General features: G+C 40.4%; 2 protein-coding genes across 10 annotated transcripts; one reads left to right on the plus strand and one right to left on the minus strand.

Moving 5' to 3' along the window:
* Positions 1-6,035: 6,035 nt before the first annotated feature.
* trim46a (tripartite motif containing 46a) lies at positions 6,036-17,735 on the minus strand. 8 transcript variants are annotated; one of them, XR_013648044.1, is made up of 13 exons: positions 17,223-17,735; positions 16,254-16,512; positions 15,759-15,909; positions 14,785-14,983; positions 14,550-14,696; positions 14,371-14,466; positions 12,105-12,358; positions 11,897-12,018; positions 11,480-11,809; positions 11,202-11,247; positions 10,603-10,832; positions 10,445-10,512; positions 6,036-7,852 (listed from the first exon to the last, which is right to left on the minus strand). XR_013648044.1 is itself a non-coding variant. In XM_011485298.4 (12 exons), exons 1-12 carry the CDS (start codon positions 17,280-17,282, stop codon positions 7,405-7,407), a joined length of 2,364 nt encoding a protein of 787 aa, XP_011483600.1. In that variant the 5' UTR covers positions 17,283-17,735; the 3' UTR covers positions 6,036-7,404. The 8 variants fall into 8 exon arrangements, 3 of the variants coding, with proteins under 3 accessions (XP_011483600.1, XP_078788808.1, XP_078788809.1); XR_013648043.1 differs by having other exon boundaries at positions 10,603-11,021; XR_013648041.1 differs by lacking the exon at positions 17,223-17,735 and adding an exon at positions 16,666-16,923.
* A 33-nt stretch (positions 17,736-17,768) lies between these two features.
* tmem107l (transmembrane protein 107 like) lies at positions 17,769-19,842 on the plus strand. 2 transcript variants are annotated; one of them, XM_004077900.4, is made up of 5 exons: positions 17,769-18,167; positions 18,498-18,565; positions 18,647-18,747; positions 18,989-19,085; positions 19,422-19,842. In XM_004077900.4, exons 1-5 carry the CDS (start codon positions 18,081-18,083, stop codon positions 19,489-19,491), a joined length of 423 nt encoding a protein of 140 aa, XP_004077948.1. In that variant the 5' UTR covers positions 17,769-18,080; the 3' UTR covers positions 19,492-19,842. The 2 variants fall into 2 exon arrangements, with proteins under 2 accessions (XP_004077948.1, XP_004077949.1); XM_004077901.4 differs by lacking the exon at positions 18,989-19,085 and adding an exon at positions 19,162-19,258.
* The last annotated feature ends 578 nt before the right edge of the window (positions 19,843-20,420 follow it).

A 20,420-nucleotide genomic window follows, 5' to 3' on the forward strand; every position in this document is an offset into this window, starting at 1 on the left:
CGCCTCAAACACATTTACTGACGGTAATGTTTGAAAGGATTTGTTTGAACAGGATATTTTTGATCCCAGTCAAACATAACATGAAGTATTCTTTTACATTCAGAGTAAAGGAAACAGGAGAACTCTATTCGACAGACATTGCTGAGTTTAAGTTTCAGGATCCTTCACATCAATATTTTTTCTACTGTACATCTATATAATTGAGTTAGATCAAGAACACGGCTGCTTGTTGAACCACTTTTAGCACCAGCAATTGAAATTATTGCTTTACTGTGCCCTGTCAATATTTGTGTCATTTCATGCATCATTTTTGATCCATTTTTCTGTCATTATTTCACTTCATTTCACTTACATTTGTGCTTTTTTTAAACATCTTGCTATTATTCTAACCAGTGTTTCCTTAATTGCAGAAATTCATTAGTATAAGATAATATGTGGATTTACTGTGGGTATTTGCCTGTGTGCTGATCAAATTCCCCATTTTCATGACCCAATTTGGGTCTAACTATAGTTGCTAGAGAGGTTTACTTTTGAATGCAGAACAATGTTAGTTCCATACCAGCAAATCTGTTAAATACTTGATCACACACTTTCACAGAATGGTGTATTGTCTCAAAACGTCCCCAAAACACAAAACCTTAAAATTAAAGGGTACTTTGGCATACTTTGTTGAAAGTTCCATAAATAAAGATAATCCAGATGTTTTCAGTTGTTTGAGTAATGATCATTGAAAAACACTTCAAAGAAAACGTGAAAGCTCTATTTTTTAAAAGGATTTATTGAATAGAAATGCTCCTTCATGCCAAATTTTCACAGTACGACACAGTTAAAAGTGAGACCAAAGAAATCAAGGATGTCTTTACAGTAAGAAAAAAAAAGTAGAAATCTGTTTAATGTTAGCGATTTCAATGATGCATTTGAGCTTTGTGAACAGATAAAAATGGTGCATACCAGTAATTATGATTAAATGATAAGCTTGGGAAAATTGAGCACTTTTTTCTTACCAAAATAGACACATCTGAAGGTAGTGGGGCAGTAAGCAGATATGGACACGCCCCTCATTTCACACCGCGGCTTTGTTGTAAAGAAAAGCGGTGCTAAAAGTTGTGCAGGGAATCATTGCAGGGTCCTAACAAGCAGCACTGAGGGGTTGTGCTTTGTACACAAAAGTATGTGGTGCAGTTGCACTGATGAGGAGGGGGGGGGATTGGGGAGGGGCAAGCAGGCAAACAATGAAAACCCACAAACAGGATCCCTCTGTTTCCTGAGACAGAGACTGTCTATTTAAACAACACACTCTACTCCACTCTTGTGATTTTGTATACATCCCCTTTAAATGCTGTCACACACCCATCAAGACTCCAGTGTGATGCCTCTTGGACACTCCCACTGGCTAACCACACAATTACCATTCGTTCATCCATAGGACTATTTTTGTCCACATGGGCAAATTCTGATTTATGAGTTTTGTTTCCCCCCATAATTATGCTTAAGTCTCAGCTAACATGCAGTTTTGCAGCAGACAGTGTGCACACTCAGCACGCACGCACACACACACACACACACACACACACATGTGCAAGGAAGCAGTGAGTAGCTCGTGCATCAGCACAAGCACACCTGTCCCAGCTGCTGCTTTAAAGAAAAGGGGCGATAAAGAGGAATGTGCCTGTCTCAGTTTTCCTGTCAGCCCCTTGCCCTTCCCAGCAATGTCTGTCGACCCCTGACTTGTTTATCTTATTGTTTTTGTGGCCAATCATTGTTCTGTTGCCTTCTTTGTTCCAGATTTTTTTCTGTTCCTAAATCAAGTAAAAAGACATTTCACAAGACACAACCAGAAAAGGACAAAGGCGAGACTAAAAAAGAATAATTAAAAAGAGATGAAAGCAGTTTTATTCCCAGTTTGGCAGACACTTTCACTTGTCATTTTCAGACGCACAGAGAATTGTTCTTAAGCTTCAAATCGCTGGTTTTCCCACAGTGGCCGCCAATGACACATCGACGGCGTGCAAAGTGGAAGAGAAGCTGGAATAAAGACATCATTCTACAATAATCGCTTCAAAACAAGTAAGAGCTGAACATTTTTTTCTGCTTTCACGCTGTGTCAGTGCATCACAAGCTGTACAGGATATTGATCCCACCCTGAGATACCTAATACATCTGGTTGCTATGATTGGTTTGAATATTTAAAAAAATAATAGAAAATAGGAAAATGACTTCACCCAGTTAAGCTGTTCTATCAAAAACATTAGTAAATGTTTGCTTTTTTGAATATAGACAACAGCAAAAAATGAAAAGAAATGAATGAAGGACACGAAAAGTGTAGTGTAGCGTAGTCATGTTTTGAAGGGTAGCATTACATGAATGTGAAAGGCAACAATAGTGTTTACTAAGACAGCAGCCGTCTGAATTCTGAGATCTGCCTTAATGGCACAGATATGACAGTCCGTGGCCACCAAGACGCAGATTAAATGACTTCTGTTGTTCTTGAAAGAATTTTAAAAATAGGCTTCTAGCTGTTGGAAGACAGATTTACTGAGACATGGATCCATGATTGCCCTCAACTAGAATCCAAACAAAAGGATAGAAAATCTTCTCTTATGTACATATTATTTTCTACTTTTTCTTTCTCCTCTGTTTCTTCTTATTTTCGTCTTTTTTTTTCTTTCCTCATATCCCCCCCCTCTCTCTCTATCTATCTATCTATACATATATATATATATATATATATATATATATATATATATATATATATATATATATATATATATATATATATATATATATATATATATATATATATATATATATATATATGGATGGTGGAGCTGGTTTAGCTCGTGCTGGTTTGCGGCGCCTTCCGTCCGTGAAACCAGGGTTCGACTCCGGGCTGCTCCCTGTTCCCTTCTCTACCTCTGTGCCGGTTCCAAGCCCGGTTTGAGAAGGTTGCGTCAGGAAGGGCATCCGACGTAAAACATTGCCAAATTTACCATGCGACTTGTTCGCTGTGGCGACCCCGGATGGGAGAAGCCGAAAGTGGAAGATATATATATATATGCATAAGCATATGCATATATAACGGCTCGTCCAAGTATCTTAGCTGTTCCTAGCACTGCGCTCAGGACTGAGGGGTCTGAGGTCTTTCCAGGTATCTGTTGTAGCCACTCCTCCAGCTTGGGGGTTACATCCCCGAGTGCTCTTATCACCACAGGCACCACTGTCACCTTCACTTTCCATGCTTTCTCCAGTTCTTCTCTGAGTCCCTAGTATTTCTCCAGTTTCTCATGTTCCTTCTTGGCAATCACTTGGCAATATATATATATATATTATATACACACATGAATTCCCCTTTAGAGAACAATTTAGAAACACAGATGAACAGATGAAGTATTCTTTTGGACTTCTGGAGGAAGCCGGCTTCCAGAGAAACCCAAACACACATACAGGAAGATGCAACCTCCATGAACAAAACAGCCAGGATTCGATCAGGAGCCTTCTGTGAAGCAACTGCACTTTCATACAACCCAACCGGCAGCTTGCAGTTGGTTATTCCCAGTTTTACCAGCTTTACCAGCTTCTCCACCTGTGTTTTACGAAACGCCTCCTTCCTTGACAAGCGTGGGTTGAACAAACATAGGATCCAAGGACTTTAAAATGTTGAAACCGCTAAAATAAATCAACCTTTACAAAAAAAAACAACTCCATAGAGAAACTTACCACCAGTACCTTTAATGAACTTCATTTTCTGGTCAAGAAACCAAGTATAGCTGGCAGAACCATCTGGGTATTTTAGGGGTTTCTCTGCAGTTTACCATGTCCTGTCAGCCTTCCAGGTTGTTTTTCTTCCTTCTTCCTCTGTTTCTCGCCTCTCCCAACTTTTACAACTGCAGCAGTGAGCAGAGTGATCTGTAGACAGCTAGTCATTAAGCTGTCAGAGGAGAGCCTATGGACCAAAACACTGTCGGCAGGGATGAACGTACACATTTCACTTTTGATATAAATCAGCTGTCAGGTGTCCTACTGTTCTCACAGCAGTACATATCTGAGAATCACATAGCCTCTTTGACACCACTGAGCCCTGGAGAAGCAGCACATGGTAAAAACATATACAATTTCTCCTTTTTTTCCATCTCATTATCTCAAGAGAGACCTTGTAGTGAGTTGAGACACCCAACCAAGAGCAGGTAATGACTTTCCCGAGCTGTTTTTGAGTCTAAAATTGACAGTCATAAATACACATAACCTGTAGAGCTACGGTCCTGTCTGAGCTCGCCTCATCAATGCTGGAGGGCGTCCAGATCTCTCACATGCAACGCATTTGTGAGCACGTCACGGTGGGTTTGTGCTGAAGGAAATCCAGTCAAGTGAAAACAAAGTACGTGGATGTGTTGCAACAACCAAAACAACAAATAACAGCAGTTTGTGGAGATAAGTTATGTCAACCAGTTTTGCAGACTTTCACTTTTTTGTAAGATCTTTTTTGGAGGATTTTGCAGCATTGCTGTGCGGACTGAGGACAGCTGTGACCGTGGTAAACACCTTTTATAGTCTATGCTCAATTGAAAGCGTTTGACCTCCTGTTTCTGAGGAAACCATGCTGCACGGTCACGCAGCATCAAACATAGTTTTTGGAGGATCATGTGAATTCAAGTTTTAACATTTTTTTAGTTGGAAAAACAAACCAAAGTTCAGAGAGCGTTTTTTCAATCTATCAAATGTGTCAGTTTTGATTTTTATTTTTGCTTCCTCCTTGGAAAAAAAAAGGAAAAGTAGGCAAAACGTCAAAAAAACACTAGCATGGTTGCATGCAAACACAACAGAAAAATTTTGTCTCAACTTTTGCAAGAGGTGTTTGATTTGGAAAAGGTGTGTAAAGTGCTCTGTGCCGTTTACCAAAACAATAAAAAAGGAAGAACAATGTGTCGCAATGTACTCCTGCCAGACTTTCATGCTTTTCTTTCCCCTTCTTTTTGCATCATATAAAGCCTGCTATAAAATAAAAGTCCACTTTACGAGGACAAAAGTACACTTTTGTCCACAAGCATTGAAGCCATGAAAACATGGATTACAAATACATTTAACTAAAAGGCACTCCTGTATGAAATGGAAAAAAAACCTGAATAAAAGGTGGATATTCTTTTTCAAACTAAACAAAAACCATCTTAGATTAACCCAACAAAAGCTGAAATCCCCTTCAAATTTGCAGTATCTAAAAAGTCAACACAGATGTGTGGCAGTGGAGATGACACACAGTGCACCTGTTGCTTTCTCCCGATCTTAAATTCACATCAATGAAGCCAAAGCAACATTGCCCCCCTTTGGTGGCTTGTGGGTACTGCAGCCAAATTTTGACACCTCCAGAATAAGTGTAATATTTCTCCCCAAAAATACACAATGCTTTCTTCACCCTTTTACCTCTGTAAAGCATACCTCCACATCACATCGTCTGGGTAATCACGGCCTGTTAGAACAGCTGTCCTAACCACCGGCTCACATCACCTCGTCTGGTGCTCTCACAGGTCTGATGCAGCTGTTTAACTCCTATCTGACCCCCCTCATTTGCTGTCGGGATCAGGTGTCTCAAGGTGTGTTCTAGATCTGCTAAATAGATGGATTATATATTTAAACCCTTTGGCACTTGATCCGTTTAGGCTGCTCTGGCATACTCAAATGATTCAAAGCTCACTTGCCCGTACATGTGCACTGGCATCACATTCAGAGATGGTTTTCTCCCCAGAGACATTTCAACAAAGACAGTATGTTCTTACTTTTTTAAGCGATTGCCTCCATTTTCTGTTTCAATTATTGTCTGGCAATTTTGTTTGAGAAGACAAAAATTGGGTGATTATTTAGATCATTCAAAACACATTTCCACATTGCTTTAATGCAAATTACATGCAGTTCTTCAAGATTTGAATGAATCTTCTCTCCTTTTCCCTGTTTTTTTTTTCTTTTTTTTTTAAACAGTTTTGTTCATAAGGGGGAGTAACAGCTCCAACTGAGATCCCTATTTGTCAAAATCGAACCCCAACACAGCAGTTGTCAGCATTTTATTGATTTTTTTTTCTCATGACAAGTTGGAAACACTTTGCAAGCAGATTCCTACATTTTGAAATGCTGCTGCTAGAAGAGTTGGCACAAGTAGAAATTCATTCAATCAACGGGAACAGGGACACACAGATAAAATGCCAAGCAGATTCAAGAACTTTCTGCAAATATGTTTAAGAATGAAACAAAAATAGATTGAAAAACAGGCAAAATTTGAAATGTATATAAAAAAAGGATTTCAAAAAAGTGTATAATGCTTTATAGGATTATGGAATAATCAAAAACTACTGAAAAACTGCAATTCAAACCCTAACAAAATTAATAAACTAGATATGAATTCTCCCTAACATTAATATAAAATAAAGAATAGTTACTCAAAGATTGAAAAAGATCATAATATGACACACACAAAAAGAAATAACACGAAATACAGGCCATTATGGGACGTTATCTGAGGCCCAACCAACTTTTAGTGAACTGTATATCACCTTTTAACAACTGGGCTCCGCCTAACATATAAGTTGAAAACACCACCATAGAGGCTCGTCCATTCAAATACATCATGAACTGATCATTCTGCTAATGGCTAAAGTTATTTTTTTGTAAAGTTTTCATAATAAAAGCCTTCTTATTCTGTCAATAAGCTTTCCTGTCTATCTTCACATAAAACGTGTCTCTTTTGCGCTCATAGGTCAGGATTTCTTTTAAATATAAAACACATTCATGTAAGTATTGACAGAATATCATTCATTCTAAACCTCACTTGTGTGGAATTGTGTTAAAAGTGCAAAGGCAAGATGCTTCCACAGCTTCACATGACCTTTTGAAATGCAGTTTTTCATCAACCTAAGAAAATTCACATTCTCAAACTCAGTTAATATTCACATGAACATTTTTTCAGCTACAGGAAAGTTAAGGGTAGAAAATCAGACGCGTGTTTCAATACGAGCCGACAGTCAGTTATGTGCATAAATGTAAGTCCCGCCCCGTCATTATATCTGCATGCAGCTTGTTTTTCTGACATTCTGGGGAAAGACACTGACGATCTTAGAAAAAGGGAGAGCAGATTTGTGTTTCTTTACCATCTGATTAACAGAAGGATTGATAACCTCCCATAAAAAAGTGTGGGATCCCTCTTTGAGATGTGCATAGTCTAAAATCATTCCAGCCACTAAACAAGCTGACGACAACAGTGGATAATGTTTCAAAGTAAGTCAAATTTCATGGTTTTCCAACTAAAAGTGAATGAACATCTATCATTTCTGAGTTTTCAGATCATTTAGCAGCAATTTAGTCAAATCTCTGTTGGATTAGATCTGACCTCCACCTTTACAAAGAACCTAAGCAACGGTCAGGTTATTTACTCCGATTTGTTGCCCGTGTTTGGATTGTTACCCTCCGGGGAGGAGGCTCTTCGATACTCCGATTAGCCACCAGTTCTTGCAGCTGCAGCGCTCCTCCGCCGATGAAACAAAATGCTGGACACACCGGAACAGAGCAATCCAAATGTCCCTCCCACAGGACACGCAGCGAGTGAGCGTCGTAGAAAGTTACCCGACCTTTGTCGCAGTCCAGGCACACCCCCAGCCGGGGTGGGAGAGGAGCGGTGTGAGACTGGGGCATGTTGCTGTGGCTGCCACTGTGGGAATACAGTCCTCCGTGGCTCTGGCTGTCACACTGGCTCTGACTGTGGCCATGTCCGTGAGGGAGCAGGATTTTGCCCATGCCCATGGTCAGGAAGCAGAAGGGAGGGGAGTCCTGGCCGTCCTCTGCCCCACTGTCATGGCCGCTGTCTGCATCACAGCTAGAGAATAAACAGCACAGGAGACATAAAACACACAGATTTGAGAAGATAAAACCCTAATACTGTCAGTTTATCTTTAAATTCAGTTTTTTAGAAGCTCCGATACTTTATTTGGTCAATCTTTTCATTATCGTCACAGTCTTAAAGGGTAAATCAATGAAAGTCCTTCTTGCAACAACGTAAAAAATAACCCAGTGAACGATCACCCGATGATGTAAAAGTCAATTGTAAAAAAGGAACTAGCAAATAAATATAAATTCTCCTCCCTGGTTCCCTGAGAAATCCACTAAATATGTATTCTCACATGAAGCCCCTGCAGACCGTGCTCAGTCACTCCTTAATGACCCTGAGAGCCATGCAATCCCAACAGACCGCTTTGCTGCTGAACGATCATTTAGTTAGGCCGCCCGCTGGGAGAGCAGCAATTATACACACGGCTCTGCGGCTTTTTTTAAAGGAACAATTCAGAAATATTCAGCTTTTTCTCCTCTTTTTGCAGGAGTCTTTTCTTTTACATGTCATGCAAAAATGGTAAATGTTATAATGTGTCTCAAGTTGTTTGTCTTTGTCTCTCCTTAAAATGTTCTGCAGGTTTTGTCTATTTTATCTAACTTAATTAGGGCCAAACTGCTTTCTCCAAATCATTTCTCATTTAATAATAATAATGGATTGGATTTATCTGCGCTTTTCAAGACACCCAAAGCGCTTACATTGTGTCCATTATTCATTCACTCCTCATTCATACTTGGTGATGGTAAGCTACGGTTGTAGCTGCAGCTGCCCTGGGGCAGACTGACAGAGGCGTGGCTGCCATTTCGCGCCTATGGCCCCTCTGACCATCACCGGGATCATACATGCACATGCACACACCAGTGGAGCCACACTGGAGGCAAGGAGGGTGAAGTGTCTTGCCCAAGGACACAATGACATTCTTGGCTGGTGGGAGTGGGGATTGAACCGCCAACCCTTCGATCATTGGACGACCTGCTCAACCACCTGAGCCACTGTCGCCCTTTTGTTAAGTCGCCCTCTGGCACTTCTAGAAAACAGATGAGGGCCTGAAAAAACTTTTTGCGGGGATTAAAAATTAGATTTTTTTATTCATTATTTATTAGTTTTGCAGCAACTAACAATAAAACATGAAAAGCTGTAAAACAATTGTGTAATTGGTAAGAAGAGATATGGTGCCCTCTACAGGTTAATTTATAGAGTGCAACTGAGCCTTTTTTTAATTAGTTGCTATGTACGCTCACCGGCCACTTTATTAGGTAGACCTTGCTAGTAGAGGGTTGGACCCCTTTCTTTCTTCAGAACTGCCTTAATCCTTGGTGGTTTAGATTCAAAAAGGTACTGGAAACATTCCTCATACAGTTTGGTCCATATTGACATGATATCATCACTCAGTTGCTGCAGATTTGTCGGCTGCACTTCCATGATGCCAATGTCCCGTTCCACCACATCCCAAAGGTGATCTATTGGGTTCGGATCTGGTGACTGTGGAGCCCATTTGAGTCTAGTGAACTCATTGTTATGTTCAAGAAACCAGTCTGAGATGATTCCAGCTTTATGACATGGTGCCTTATTCTGCTGGAAGTAGCCATCAGAAGATGGTACACTTGGTCATAAAGGGATGGACATGGTCAGCAACAATACTCAGGTAGCCTGTGGCATTGGAACCATGCTCAATTGGTACTAAGGGGCCCAAAGTGTGCCAAGAAAATATCCCCCACACCATGACACTGCCACCACCAGCCTAAACTGTTGATACAAGGCAGGATCGATCCACGCTTTCATGCTAATACCAAATTCTGACCCTTAATCTGAATGTAGCAGCAGAAATGGAGACAACATTCTTCCAATCTTCTTGTCCAGTTTTGGTGAGTCTGTGTAAATTGAAGCCTCAGTTTCCTGTTCTCAGCTGACAGATATGACACCCGGTGTGGTCTTCTGCCCAACTGCCTCAAGCCTGAACGGGTTGTGTGTTCAGAGACACTGTTTTGCAGACCTCAGTTGAAACCAGAGGTTATTTGAGTTACTGTTGCCTAGAGTTCTATCAGCTGGAACCAGTCTGGCTATTGTCTAAGCAGTTTCTGAAATACTCAGATCAGCCCGTCTAGTGCCAACAACCATGCCACGTTCAAAGTTTCTTAAATCATCCTTTTCCCCATCCTGATGCTCGGTCTGAACTGCAGCAGATTGTCGTGACCATGTTTAAATGTCTAAATGCATTGAGTTGCTGCCATGTGATTGGCTGATTGGAAATTTGTGTTAACGAGAAGTTAGACAGGAATGCCTAAAAGTGGCCGGTGAGCGTAGATTCTCAGAGTGAGCAAAGTAGCTAAGTCAATAGTTTGTATCATTAAATAACCAAATATTTCCACAAAAAAGTGTGTCATTTGTCATGTCATTTGAGGCTTCTTTCAACTGCTTAGTTAAATTATAAACAACACAAAAAAGCTGAAATTGTATCTTTCACACAGGAGACTTGATAGAAAATGCCTTCAAAGTATGATTGCATTTGTTTTTTGTGAGTTTCCTCTGCAGTCAAAAGCCATGATGCTGATAATAATTAGATATCTAAGGCAAATTTACCGCGGGCTTGTCATGTCCTGAGGGAGATGGAACCATTCTTGTAGTTTGGCTTCCTGTCCGACACCCACCTACAAAGAAGATGAATAGAAATTAAATAAACAAAGTAATGTGTTTCCTTGCCAGTCCGTTACCAACTCAATCCGAGGACGTCCTTTCACCTTCACTAAGTAGGAACTCGGCTCCACAGAGCACGCCCAGTAGTGTCGCCCCTCAGTGACAGCCAAGTCTGCCACCAGTAAGTCAGAGGTCAGGTGACAGGAGGTGAGGGCACGGTCAGCTGCCTGTAGGAGGGACAGACCCGGGACACTGCGAGCATACGTCTGGCCCTTACCCAACGCCAAACGATCAGCATGCAACCCCCAGTGAGAGTCCAAGGAGAAACTCAGTACTGAGAAAGGAGTTCGGAAAAAGGAGGTGAACCAGAGGGAAAATGGAAGGTTAAGAGGAGGGAAGGAAAGAAAAAGCAATAATAATATTAAAGGAGTTCAATCTAAAAGATCAGACAGTTAGCCGTCAATAAATTTGAACAGACACCAAACAAAAGAAAGGAGATTTGTTATGGAAGAGAGGTTGTATTCTACTTAAAAGGACAGAAAAAACAATTACACAACGAGGAAGCAGCACAAAAACAGAATAGGAGCAAAGCTAATGAGCACTTCATGTGTTGTATGATTTGATTACTTAGATAAATGTTGAAAAGCATGTTTTTGAAGGGATGAAGGGGCTGTAAGAATTTTTTTAAGTGCAGGAAACAGACCTGTGGCGAGAAAGATAGAAGCAGAGATGATATGGCTGGAAGGAGGCTGGAATGTAGAGCAAGAAAAGGAAGGATGAGTGCAAAAATGTAAAAGGAAATTTAAGGGATGAAGAGAAAAAATGTCAAGATTAGTCAAACATTTTATTGGCAGTTTTATTTTTGTTGACTTTTTAAAATAAAACTGCTGCTTTTAAAATTTAAAATTGTTCTGGAAATAGAACAAGCCCCTCTTAGCATGGAAGTGCCTGCAGCGATCAGGCTACAAAAAGCCTTCATACCTGGGGCAGGTGGAGTGTGGAGGTAAACTTCTTCACTGTATTCTCCAAAGCCAGCCTTGTTGCAGCCCCTGACTCTGAGCACGTACACGCTGTCCATCTGCAGTCGATCGATCACGGCGCTGGTCCCTTTCACCTCATTTAGTCGCTGCCACGGCGTGGAGGAGCTAGGGGAGCTGGTGCCGCCCCACACGGCTCCGGCTCCCCCGGCCCGACGCTGGAACTCCACAGAGAAGTGCCAGGCTGCGGCCGAGTCCTGAGGAAGGCGCCAGGACAAAAACAGCTGGTCGTAGGCCAGTGTCTTCTGAGTGTCGATGACGGGAGCGAGCGGCGCTGTGGAGCAAGAGAGAAGAAAGTGAGCACGCAGAGCAGCTTGTCTCCTTTTTTTTTAAATTTATACGCAAACTGAGAAAGGACAACCTTGTATGAACTGCAAGCTGTTGATGAGCTCGACCTCTTTGGATGCATCTAAGTGAAAGTGTCTGAAGGAGGTGTCAGCTGCAAGGGAGAAGCACTGCAGATTTTCGATGGCCTTAACCAGTCTGCAAGGTGACAGAACATGAAGAGAAACTACAACGAAAAAAAGCAATGTCCCTTTAAAGCAAATAATATAACGGGCGTTCCTCACCTGCTGTGTGTCACCCTTGCTGCCTGCACAAAGGACGGGGGGTCTGTTTCTTTAAGCAGTTCCTGAGTGTACGCCATCAGGCTGGCCTCCTCCAGCAGACATTGCTTCTCAAAAGCCTGGCTGAACAGGACCTCTTCTCTCCTGCTTCTGGATGCTTCTAGAGCCAGAGTTAAAGTCCCCTGGCGCTCAGCTACAGTTGCTCCCAGCTCTCTGATGCAGTGGGTCAGCTGCTGCAGAGCCACGCCACTGTTCGCCTGCAGAAAAACAGAGGAAAGACCACACACAAAAAAAAAGATTGTTTCCTTTTAAATGTCTACATCTATTGGACCCCTTTTAAAATCACTCGCTAGAATTTTCCACACTGTTTAGGTAGATTTGCTGTTAGGGACCAAGTTGAAACGCAGGACGACACAGGGTGTTTCATGGAAAATGGTTTGACTTTACCCTAAAAAATCCAGAATACAAACACAACTGGACCCAAACACTAGGCGTGTGAAAGAGCTCAAATTAACATAACAGTACTCAAAGTAGGGACTGAAACTGTTTACCAAAAAAGGAAGTGACCTGACACAAAAAGGGGGTTTGTAGTTTGATCTAACCACCTGAAACACAAGGACAACCAAATGACAACCCAAAAGTAAAGAAATCCCACCAGCATACCCCCCCATACACACACACACAACCTAACGAGTTATCTTTTAATGTTAGCTGCACCTTCAGCCACAACTTTTGCCTCTTTGACCCTTAGTAGGCTCTGCACCCAGCGATGCATTTGCTAGCTGGATAAGTTGATTTCAATGGCATAGAAGTGACGCCAACCTGCCATTATATAGTTTTAATAAAAATGTAATGTGAAGGTTTCAAAAAGTTATAAGATTTGAAGTTTTTGGATTAATGCAAACATAAGAGTGTTGGCACATACTCTTGAACTAAATCCTTGGAACTGCCTGTTTTTTTAATTCTTTTTTTTCATTGTTTTGACCTTGTCTTTGCTTTATTTTTGAATTTACAGATTATTAATTTTAATTTAGACACATTAGATCTTCGTAATAAAACATAAAAACAATTTGATTTAAAATTTTGCAGCAAATAAATGACTTTTAATACTAAGTATTGAGGTTTTTGTACTGTTTCAGGTTTATTATGAAATATAATGAAAGAAATATCTGTAAAAAGAAAGTAGTTTGGGTTGTAATTAAAAGATGGGTATAAAGCATTGCCACAAAAAAACTCTTAAAGTGAAATTATTAGAGCAAAACATAAAATGTAACAAACGTTCGAAAAAGCCCTGAACTACTAAGGGTTACGAAGAGCATGCAGATAACAAAGTCCTTTTAAAAATATAGTTAAATTCATGATTAATGTGTGTAATTACACAAAACAAAATAAATTCAACATGTGTGACTGCCTATATGATAGTAGAATCTGTCATGTATGTATTAATCTCTTCACTGATCAAAGCTTCATACGATTGGACCCCAGATGGGATTAACATGTGACAAAAACAACCAGCTTTATTCATTCCCGTTCTTCTTATATCATTTCAATCTTGACAGTTTAACTCTGACACCGTGTCCAAAGTAATTTTAGACATTGGATCAATTTCTTCTCTGCATTTACTTGATTTTGTGTCACAAGTGGATTTTTCCAGCAGCTTTATCTGCTTCAATGAAAAGAACCGCCTCCGACATTTAGATTGAAAAGAAGATGCAATGAAACCCCAGGGTTCAGATAATCCCTTTAGGAGTCTCCCAGCAGATTTACTTTACATAATCTGTTCGGCATTAATAGATTCCTAGAAAAAAAATGAATTTCTACGAAAGCAGACGGCTTTGTTTGGATGTATTTTTCCTCCTGCTTTCCAGTTGTTCTTGTTCTTCAGTTTTTTATTTATTTATCACTAGATCCATTCAAGAGAGAGCTTGAAAAAGCAAGAGAGAATAAAATAGATGTTGGTGTTCAGTTTTGTCACATTTAACACAAAACCTTTGCTGCTAAATGAAACAAATATATAGCAAACCATAAATATCAAAGGCTTTTTGTTTGACCACAGATTTGTGACAAACACATACAAAAAATCTGACAAATTACCACCAAAATGACCTGAAGTAAAATTTGAACATGTAAAATCTTCCATTTCTGCACAATTGAACAAGTCTTATGCACAATTTGAGTGATATTAAAAAACATGCATAAGGAGAATTTAAACATGCATATGAAGACTTTGCTGTAATTTCAACAACAACAAAAAAAAAACGTTGAGCACCTCCATCTGTTTGATCGCAGCTTCCAGCTGAGTGATCTGATTCTGTATGGTCTCCTGATTGGTCAGAATGAAGTTGACTTCTTTTGCCATCTTGTCCTGTAAGGTAAATCCAAATAAATTTGGAGCTGGCATTGCAAAGCAGAGTGTGGATGCTTAACAGACGCAGATTACACACAAACCTTCAGGGCCTGGTAGGCCTGTGCTATAGGCAAAACCTTGTGTCCATGGTGGGCGCGACCAAGTTTACAAACCGGACAAAGCAGTCTCTGGCAGCTGCGGCAGTACCACTGCAGCCTCTCCTGCTCGTGCTCTGTGCAAGTGAGGACCTGCAGAACAAAGTGGGATCGGCGCATGGCGGTTTAGAGGCAGAGGCACAAGCCGTGGCGAAAACTGGCCTAAAAAAATAAGTCAAACCTTTGGTCTGAAGTTGTTGGTGGGTAGAATGTGTTCGTGCTGAGCGCGAGGGGTTCCCCATGGATGATAGAGTTTGAAACATTCATTGCAAAAGTTGGATTTGCAGTCAGCACAGCCCTTAGTGGCCTCCAGAGACTGAGGAGGTTTACAGAAGGCACACATGATGGCCACGCTGCCCAGACTTATAGTCTGCCTGTACCTAAAAGAGAAACAGAGATATGAGCGCAGGCCAGAGACAACCCTGCAGGATAGAAAACAGACCAGAAGAGCCCATTTAGGAGGAGTTGCAGTTGGTACCTAAGTAAAGCATCTTTTAAACGCATGACCTAGATTATAGGTCATGCATTTAAAATATGCTTTACTGCTGATTTATCTAGGTCCTAGATGAATCACCAGCAGCTGCCTTGTTGGAGCATCCCGCACAACATGCAGCGTCACGCTTTCTTGACTAGCACAACTGCTGCCTAAGGAGGGAGCAGCTGCACCCATCAGCGTGCCTCTTGTAAATCTGCCAACCCTCAAAACACCAAACCAAGGCCTATTTTTAAAAAGCAGCTCAATGCATTTTAATCTTATCAGATTATATTGTTTTGGGAAAGCTGCAAAAGTTTCATTTTAAACTTGTTCACATATCTTTCAAAGAAAATAACGTGTAAAAAAGCTTCTTTTTCTTCCCCCTGGCATTCTCCCTCAGTACACTGCAGTTTTTAAGCTGTCCTTGCAAACCGCTCTTTGGCTTAGCCTTTCATCCCGAGTGAGGATGGGATTCATTAAGCAAATGACTTCCTGTCTCATACATAAAGCAGCATTGACGTAACTCTTCACTCAATGTCTTAGTTTAATGCTTTAGGATTTTGCGTTTCAGAAAGTCAAAGATAAGCCGCAAGGCCTAAAAATATCTCTCGAACTGAAGTAAGGAGTTTGCAGTAAAAGTACATTCTAATTTCATCCTCTTTTTCTTTCTGCACGCTAACCTTTCCACAATGCGCTCCAGAGTGAGGTTACGGAAGCAGTCTGACAGGCCTCTCTGCCCGAGCTCCACTTCCTGCTGACAGGAAGGACAGGGGAAGATCATGGGGGGAAGAGTTGTGTCCTTCCGTCGCCGCCCTGGGTATGTGCTGCACACTGAGAGCAGAATGAAGGTGTAAATTGGCAATTGGTGAAAAGAGATACACAGAGGAAAACAGGAGTCATACATTATAAAATATGACTGTAGGAATTTTAAATACAGGTCTTTACATTGATGCTCACCACCTCCATGAGCTAAACACATTCATTTGAAGACCTACAGCCAGACACTGATGTGTCAGTTGATGATGATGCTGCACCACATCGGCGGCTCCATATTTTTACATAACAGTATAGTCATTTGAGTGCTGAGGCCATCTGTTTCTTTTCTCAGATGTGAGGGGGAAAAAAGCTCCTGAAAGGCATCCTAACCTGAGTCATGTTGAATCCACTTCCCTCACCTGTTCTGAGGACCCGCTCCAAGCGGTCAGGAGTCCTGGGTGTGGGTCTGTGAGTTTGGCGTGGGGACCGAGTGTTCGGCGAGGAGGCTGGTGATCTGGGTTCCGGAGGGAGGTCTGGAGGAGGGTAGCCTCTTTGTACCAACACCTCGGCCGCGCACAGCAAACACACACTGTGCTGGCATGGCAGGAGGACGGGCTGCTTCACGATCTCGTCACACACCGGGCACAGCAGCTCCTTTTCCATCATCTTCATGTTGGACTGGAGAAGAGGGAAGAGGAAAGTTCAAGAAGACAACAGAGCTGCGACTTGATTTAAAGAAAGGAAATGATGGCAGTGATGAAGGAAATATCTAGATGAACTCTGGTTGTGTGCCGTTTATTGCACAGGACAAGAAGGAAAGAAGAACGTAACCTCCATGATGCTTAGCAGTCCTCCTGTGATTGCTTCACTGCTTCCTATTTCTAAGAGTAAATTGGCTGAGACATTATTTTTAATAAAAAAAAACAATTCAAACAATGCAGAAACATTCTGTTTGCCATTGATTGTTGCTTCTTTTTTTTTTAGGTTGTGGTGGCCCCTTTCCATTACTGCAGCCACAAGGCGCGGCATCCGGTTTCTATGACAACGCACATCTTCCTCTGGCCCTGATTTTATGCTATTTGGCAACATTCTTAGGTTCTTATATCTATTAAAAATGAATTATGTGGTCGTTGCGACTGTATATTTTCTATTGCCATTCACCACCTGACTGTGGCTTTCAGCCTATTCCGGGTTATTAAAGCGATGACAAAACATGTTTGTAAACGGTAGAAAAATGCTCCGCATTCTTATTTCATAGCCATGATTGTCCAGATCAACATACTATCAATAAAGCAAGTTATATGTAAGACTACATTATTGTTTTTCCTCTCTTAGATGTAGCACGTTTGAAATGGCTATATTAGAATAAACCGGCGTCGCACACTTACACTGATACGAACCAGCGCGTCCATGACAGAGGTAAAGGTTTGGAAGTCCTCTTCTGCCATGCTCTGTTGTTCTGATGTGCACGCTTCCAAAGAAAAAATGTTTCGTTTAAAACGATTATTAAGTGGGTGTGAAAAATAATCCCCGGCTGTTTTGTAGCAAACACTAGGCCCTGACGTGCACAGATAGCTGTGCTTGAGGTGTGCTGCTCAATCTCTGTCGTCTATCCAAATGCGAATGGAATGGTTGCTGAAACTGGTGGAGGGGGGTGGGGGCGTTTTGCCCCAAAATGTTAGCTTTATCGGGGAGCGTTTAAAAAACATTCTTTTAGAAAATAAAAACAAAAAAAAATCGGCTTTTCTACGTTCTTTAGATACGCGAGGCTATGTTCATCCTACAATCACACGTTAACTTTGTCATGTTTTATTTTTGTGTGTGTGTTGTCGTTAGATGCTAGTGTTGTGTGCTGCTTAACAACAAAGGCGATGGGTCGCATCCACTTCCCTTTTGTGTCCGGAACGTTTGGAAGGTGGATGTTTTTACGGGTCGCAATATTGGATGCACCCAGCCACTGGCTGTTGTAGCAACCCAATGCGACACCGGGGTGTGTTAAATTTCTATGTATAATTTTGTTTAGAAAAAAGACTATTAAAGAGTAAAATTTTAATTTTATAAGTTCATTGGCTTTAAAAATGCTTGATTATCATTTTTGGATTATTTATTGAACCGCGGTTGCGTTGATATACCGCGAACCAGGAGCGACGACTGTTGTGTGAGATCTGTGAACTCCAACGTGACCGTTTGGCTTTAAAATTTAGAATTTTCTAGCATTTCTGACACTTCTGTGAACCAGAAACAACATGTCTTCTATTAGCAGTCTAATTCCTGCGCGGTTTCTCACCATCATAGCTCACCTTGTCATCGTCATCACAATCTTTTGGTCCAGGGTAAGTAAGGACAGTCCGTGTTGTTGTTAAAGCTTGAAGGACGACTCAAGCTGCCATAGAAATATTTTTTATTATTATTATTAATATTATTATTGTTTTTTGTAAATATCAATAACGTGTAGTTTGTGATTTTAAAATAAAGAACAAAAGTTTTTAAAAAAATCGTGAAATAGAAATAAATTCTACTCCACAAAATATTTTTCCTAAACTGCAGAAATATAGATTTTTGTTTGCTGCAAAAAGTTTATTTCTCCTTTTTTTTATAAACAATTTTTTATCTAGAAATGTTACCATAATCGGCTATTTTATGTATTTGTTTCTGTTTTCTAGGAGAATAATGTGAAGGCATGTTTGCCTTTGGAGTTTACTCAGGAGCAGTATGACACAGAAGACAGAAAGTAAGTAACAAATGATTGAAAATATATGAAAAAATCTTGAATGCTCACATTCTAACCCGCATCCCTTTGGTTATTGTTCAGGTTGGTTGTAGCCTTGTCAGCCACTCTTGGTCTGTTTGCTATCGAGCTAGCAGGCTTCTTTTCAGGAGTCTCCATGTTCAGTTCCAGCCAGGGTCTTCTGTGTATCCTTTATACTGACAGTGATGATTCATATTTGTCATGGTCATTGATACTGAACTATTGATTCACAATTGTGAGGAAAATAAAGATTTTCAGATATTGTCTTTTCTCCAGCAGCTCTAGCTTCTAAATGAGCATCTGGTTTATAGCAGAAAACATGATTTACAAGAATAAATGAATGGATTAAACAATGCTTATTAGTCATTAGTTACAATTCCGTAACTAAGAACTTGTCTGCTATAGCAACAGGAGTCCATGCCAGTGCCTCTGTGGCTTTGCTCTTTTTTCTGTTTGAGCAGTGGGAGTGTGACATCTACTGGTGGATCTTTGCTATTTGCAGGTTAGTCTTTTGACGCCTAGCAAATCCGTTTTATCCTTTTTTCCCCAAAGTTTTCCCTGACAGCTGCTCCTTTCAGCATTAGCTGTCCACTGCTCCGCATCCGTATCTTTGTCTTTCTTTGTGTTTGAACAATGGGAATGCTGGACTTACTGGGTGATTTTTGCCACCTGCAGGTTGGTTCGCCTGCATGCTTGTTTTCAATGAATAGTTGGCTTTTAGAAAGACAGCATACTGTAACAGTCACTCTTATTTTGAAGGAATTTGAATGCATTTAAGGATTGTTCTTTTATCTTTCTGGATTTCTATTAATTTCTTTTTCTATTTCTCATCTTTCAGTGTCTTGCCAGCTTTTGTGGAGATTCTTCTGTTTATTGCGGTTTTTGGACTGAAGAAGAAGCCGTTATGAAGAGGAGTTGATTCAGATTGAATGGATGAACGCTTCCATTTGTTGCTACAAGACAGTAGCTGCAGAAATTCAGTTATTAGATCACCTTAAAAAGGGGCCAACATTGTTAGAATTTCTTCAGCAGGCATCAATAGATCCAGAAAGAATGTTTTTTTTTTCAATCTTTGTAAATATATTTTGAACTATGTAATTACAAAAAATAATTATACTATGTTGTTTGTTTTGAATAAGTTGGAGAGTTAGCAAAAGTTTAAAATGTAAACCAAGTTTTTTGTTGTCAGTAGTGTATTTGTTTCTCATGTAAAGCTTTTCAACGCTAAATCCAAAATACATTTATACTTTTTTAAATAAGTCTTATTTCTCTCATTGTATCTATCTTTATCCTCATTTGGTGACTTAATTGTCAGAGAAATATTAACCAAACTGAGCCAGAAGATAAATTAAAGTCGGGCGACAAGAGTATCCAGAACCGCAAGGTTACAAAACATGAAACAGTAACTTCATTTTTGTGCAGCTATCAAAAAAAAGAAACAGTATTTAAAATTGATTTAGGGAGGAAAAATCCTTTCCTAAATTATTAATGTAGTGAGACATGTTGTAATATAGAAGAATTATGTCTATGAAGACTCTCTTTCATCCAGGTTGATTCCATCATAGTAGTAAGTTTAGGGGCTGTCCTCTTAGTTTTTAAAGTTAGAAAACGTTTCACCTCTTATCCAAAAGACTTTGTCAATTTTGTAATATAGGCTAAAAAAGAAAGGTTTTTTGACGTAATGATCCCTCCCTTCTGCTTTTCTGCATGCAGCTGCGGACAAACCATTGCAGTTGTGATAAACAGAATCAGGCCCTGCATTTGGTTCTGGAAAACACAAACTGAAATGGCCAAAGTATCAAATCCCTTTAATTCTGTAAATCTTTTGTGTAATTAA

Source organism: Oryzias latipes, chromosome 16 (genome assembly GCF_053564925.1).
Source record: "Oryzias latipes strain Hd-rR chromosome 16, Olatipes_Hd-rR_3.1".
NCBI classification, from domain to species: Eukaryota; Metazoa; Chordata; class Actinopteri; order Beloniformes; family Adrianichthyidae; genus Oryzias; species Oryzias latipes.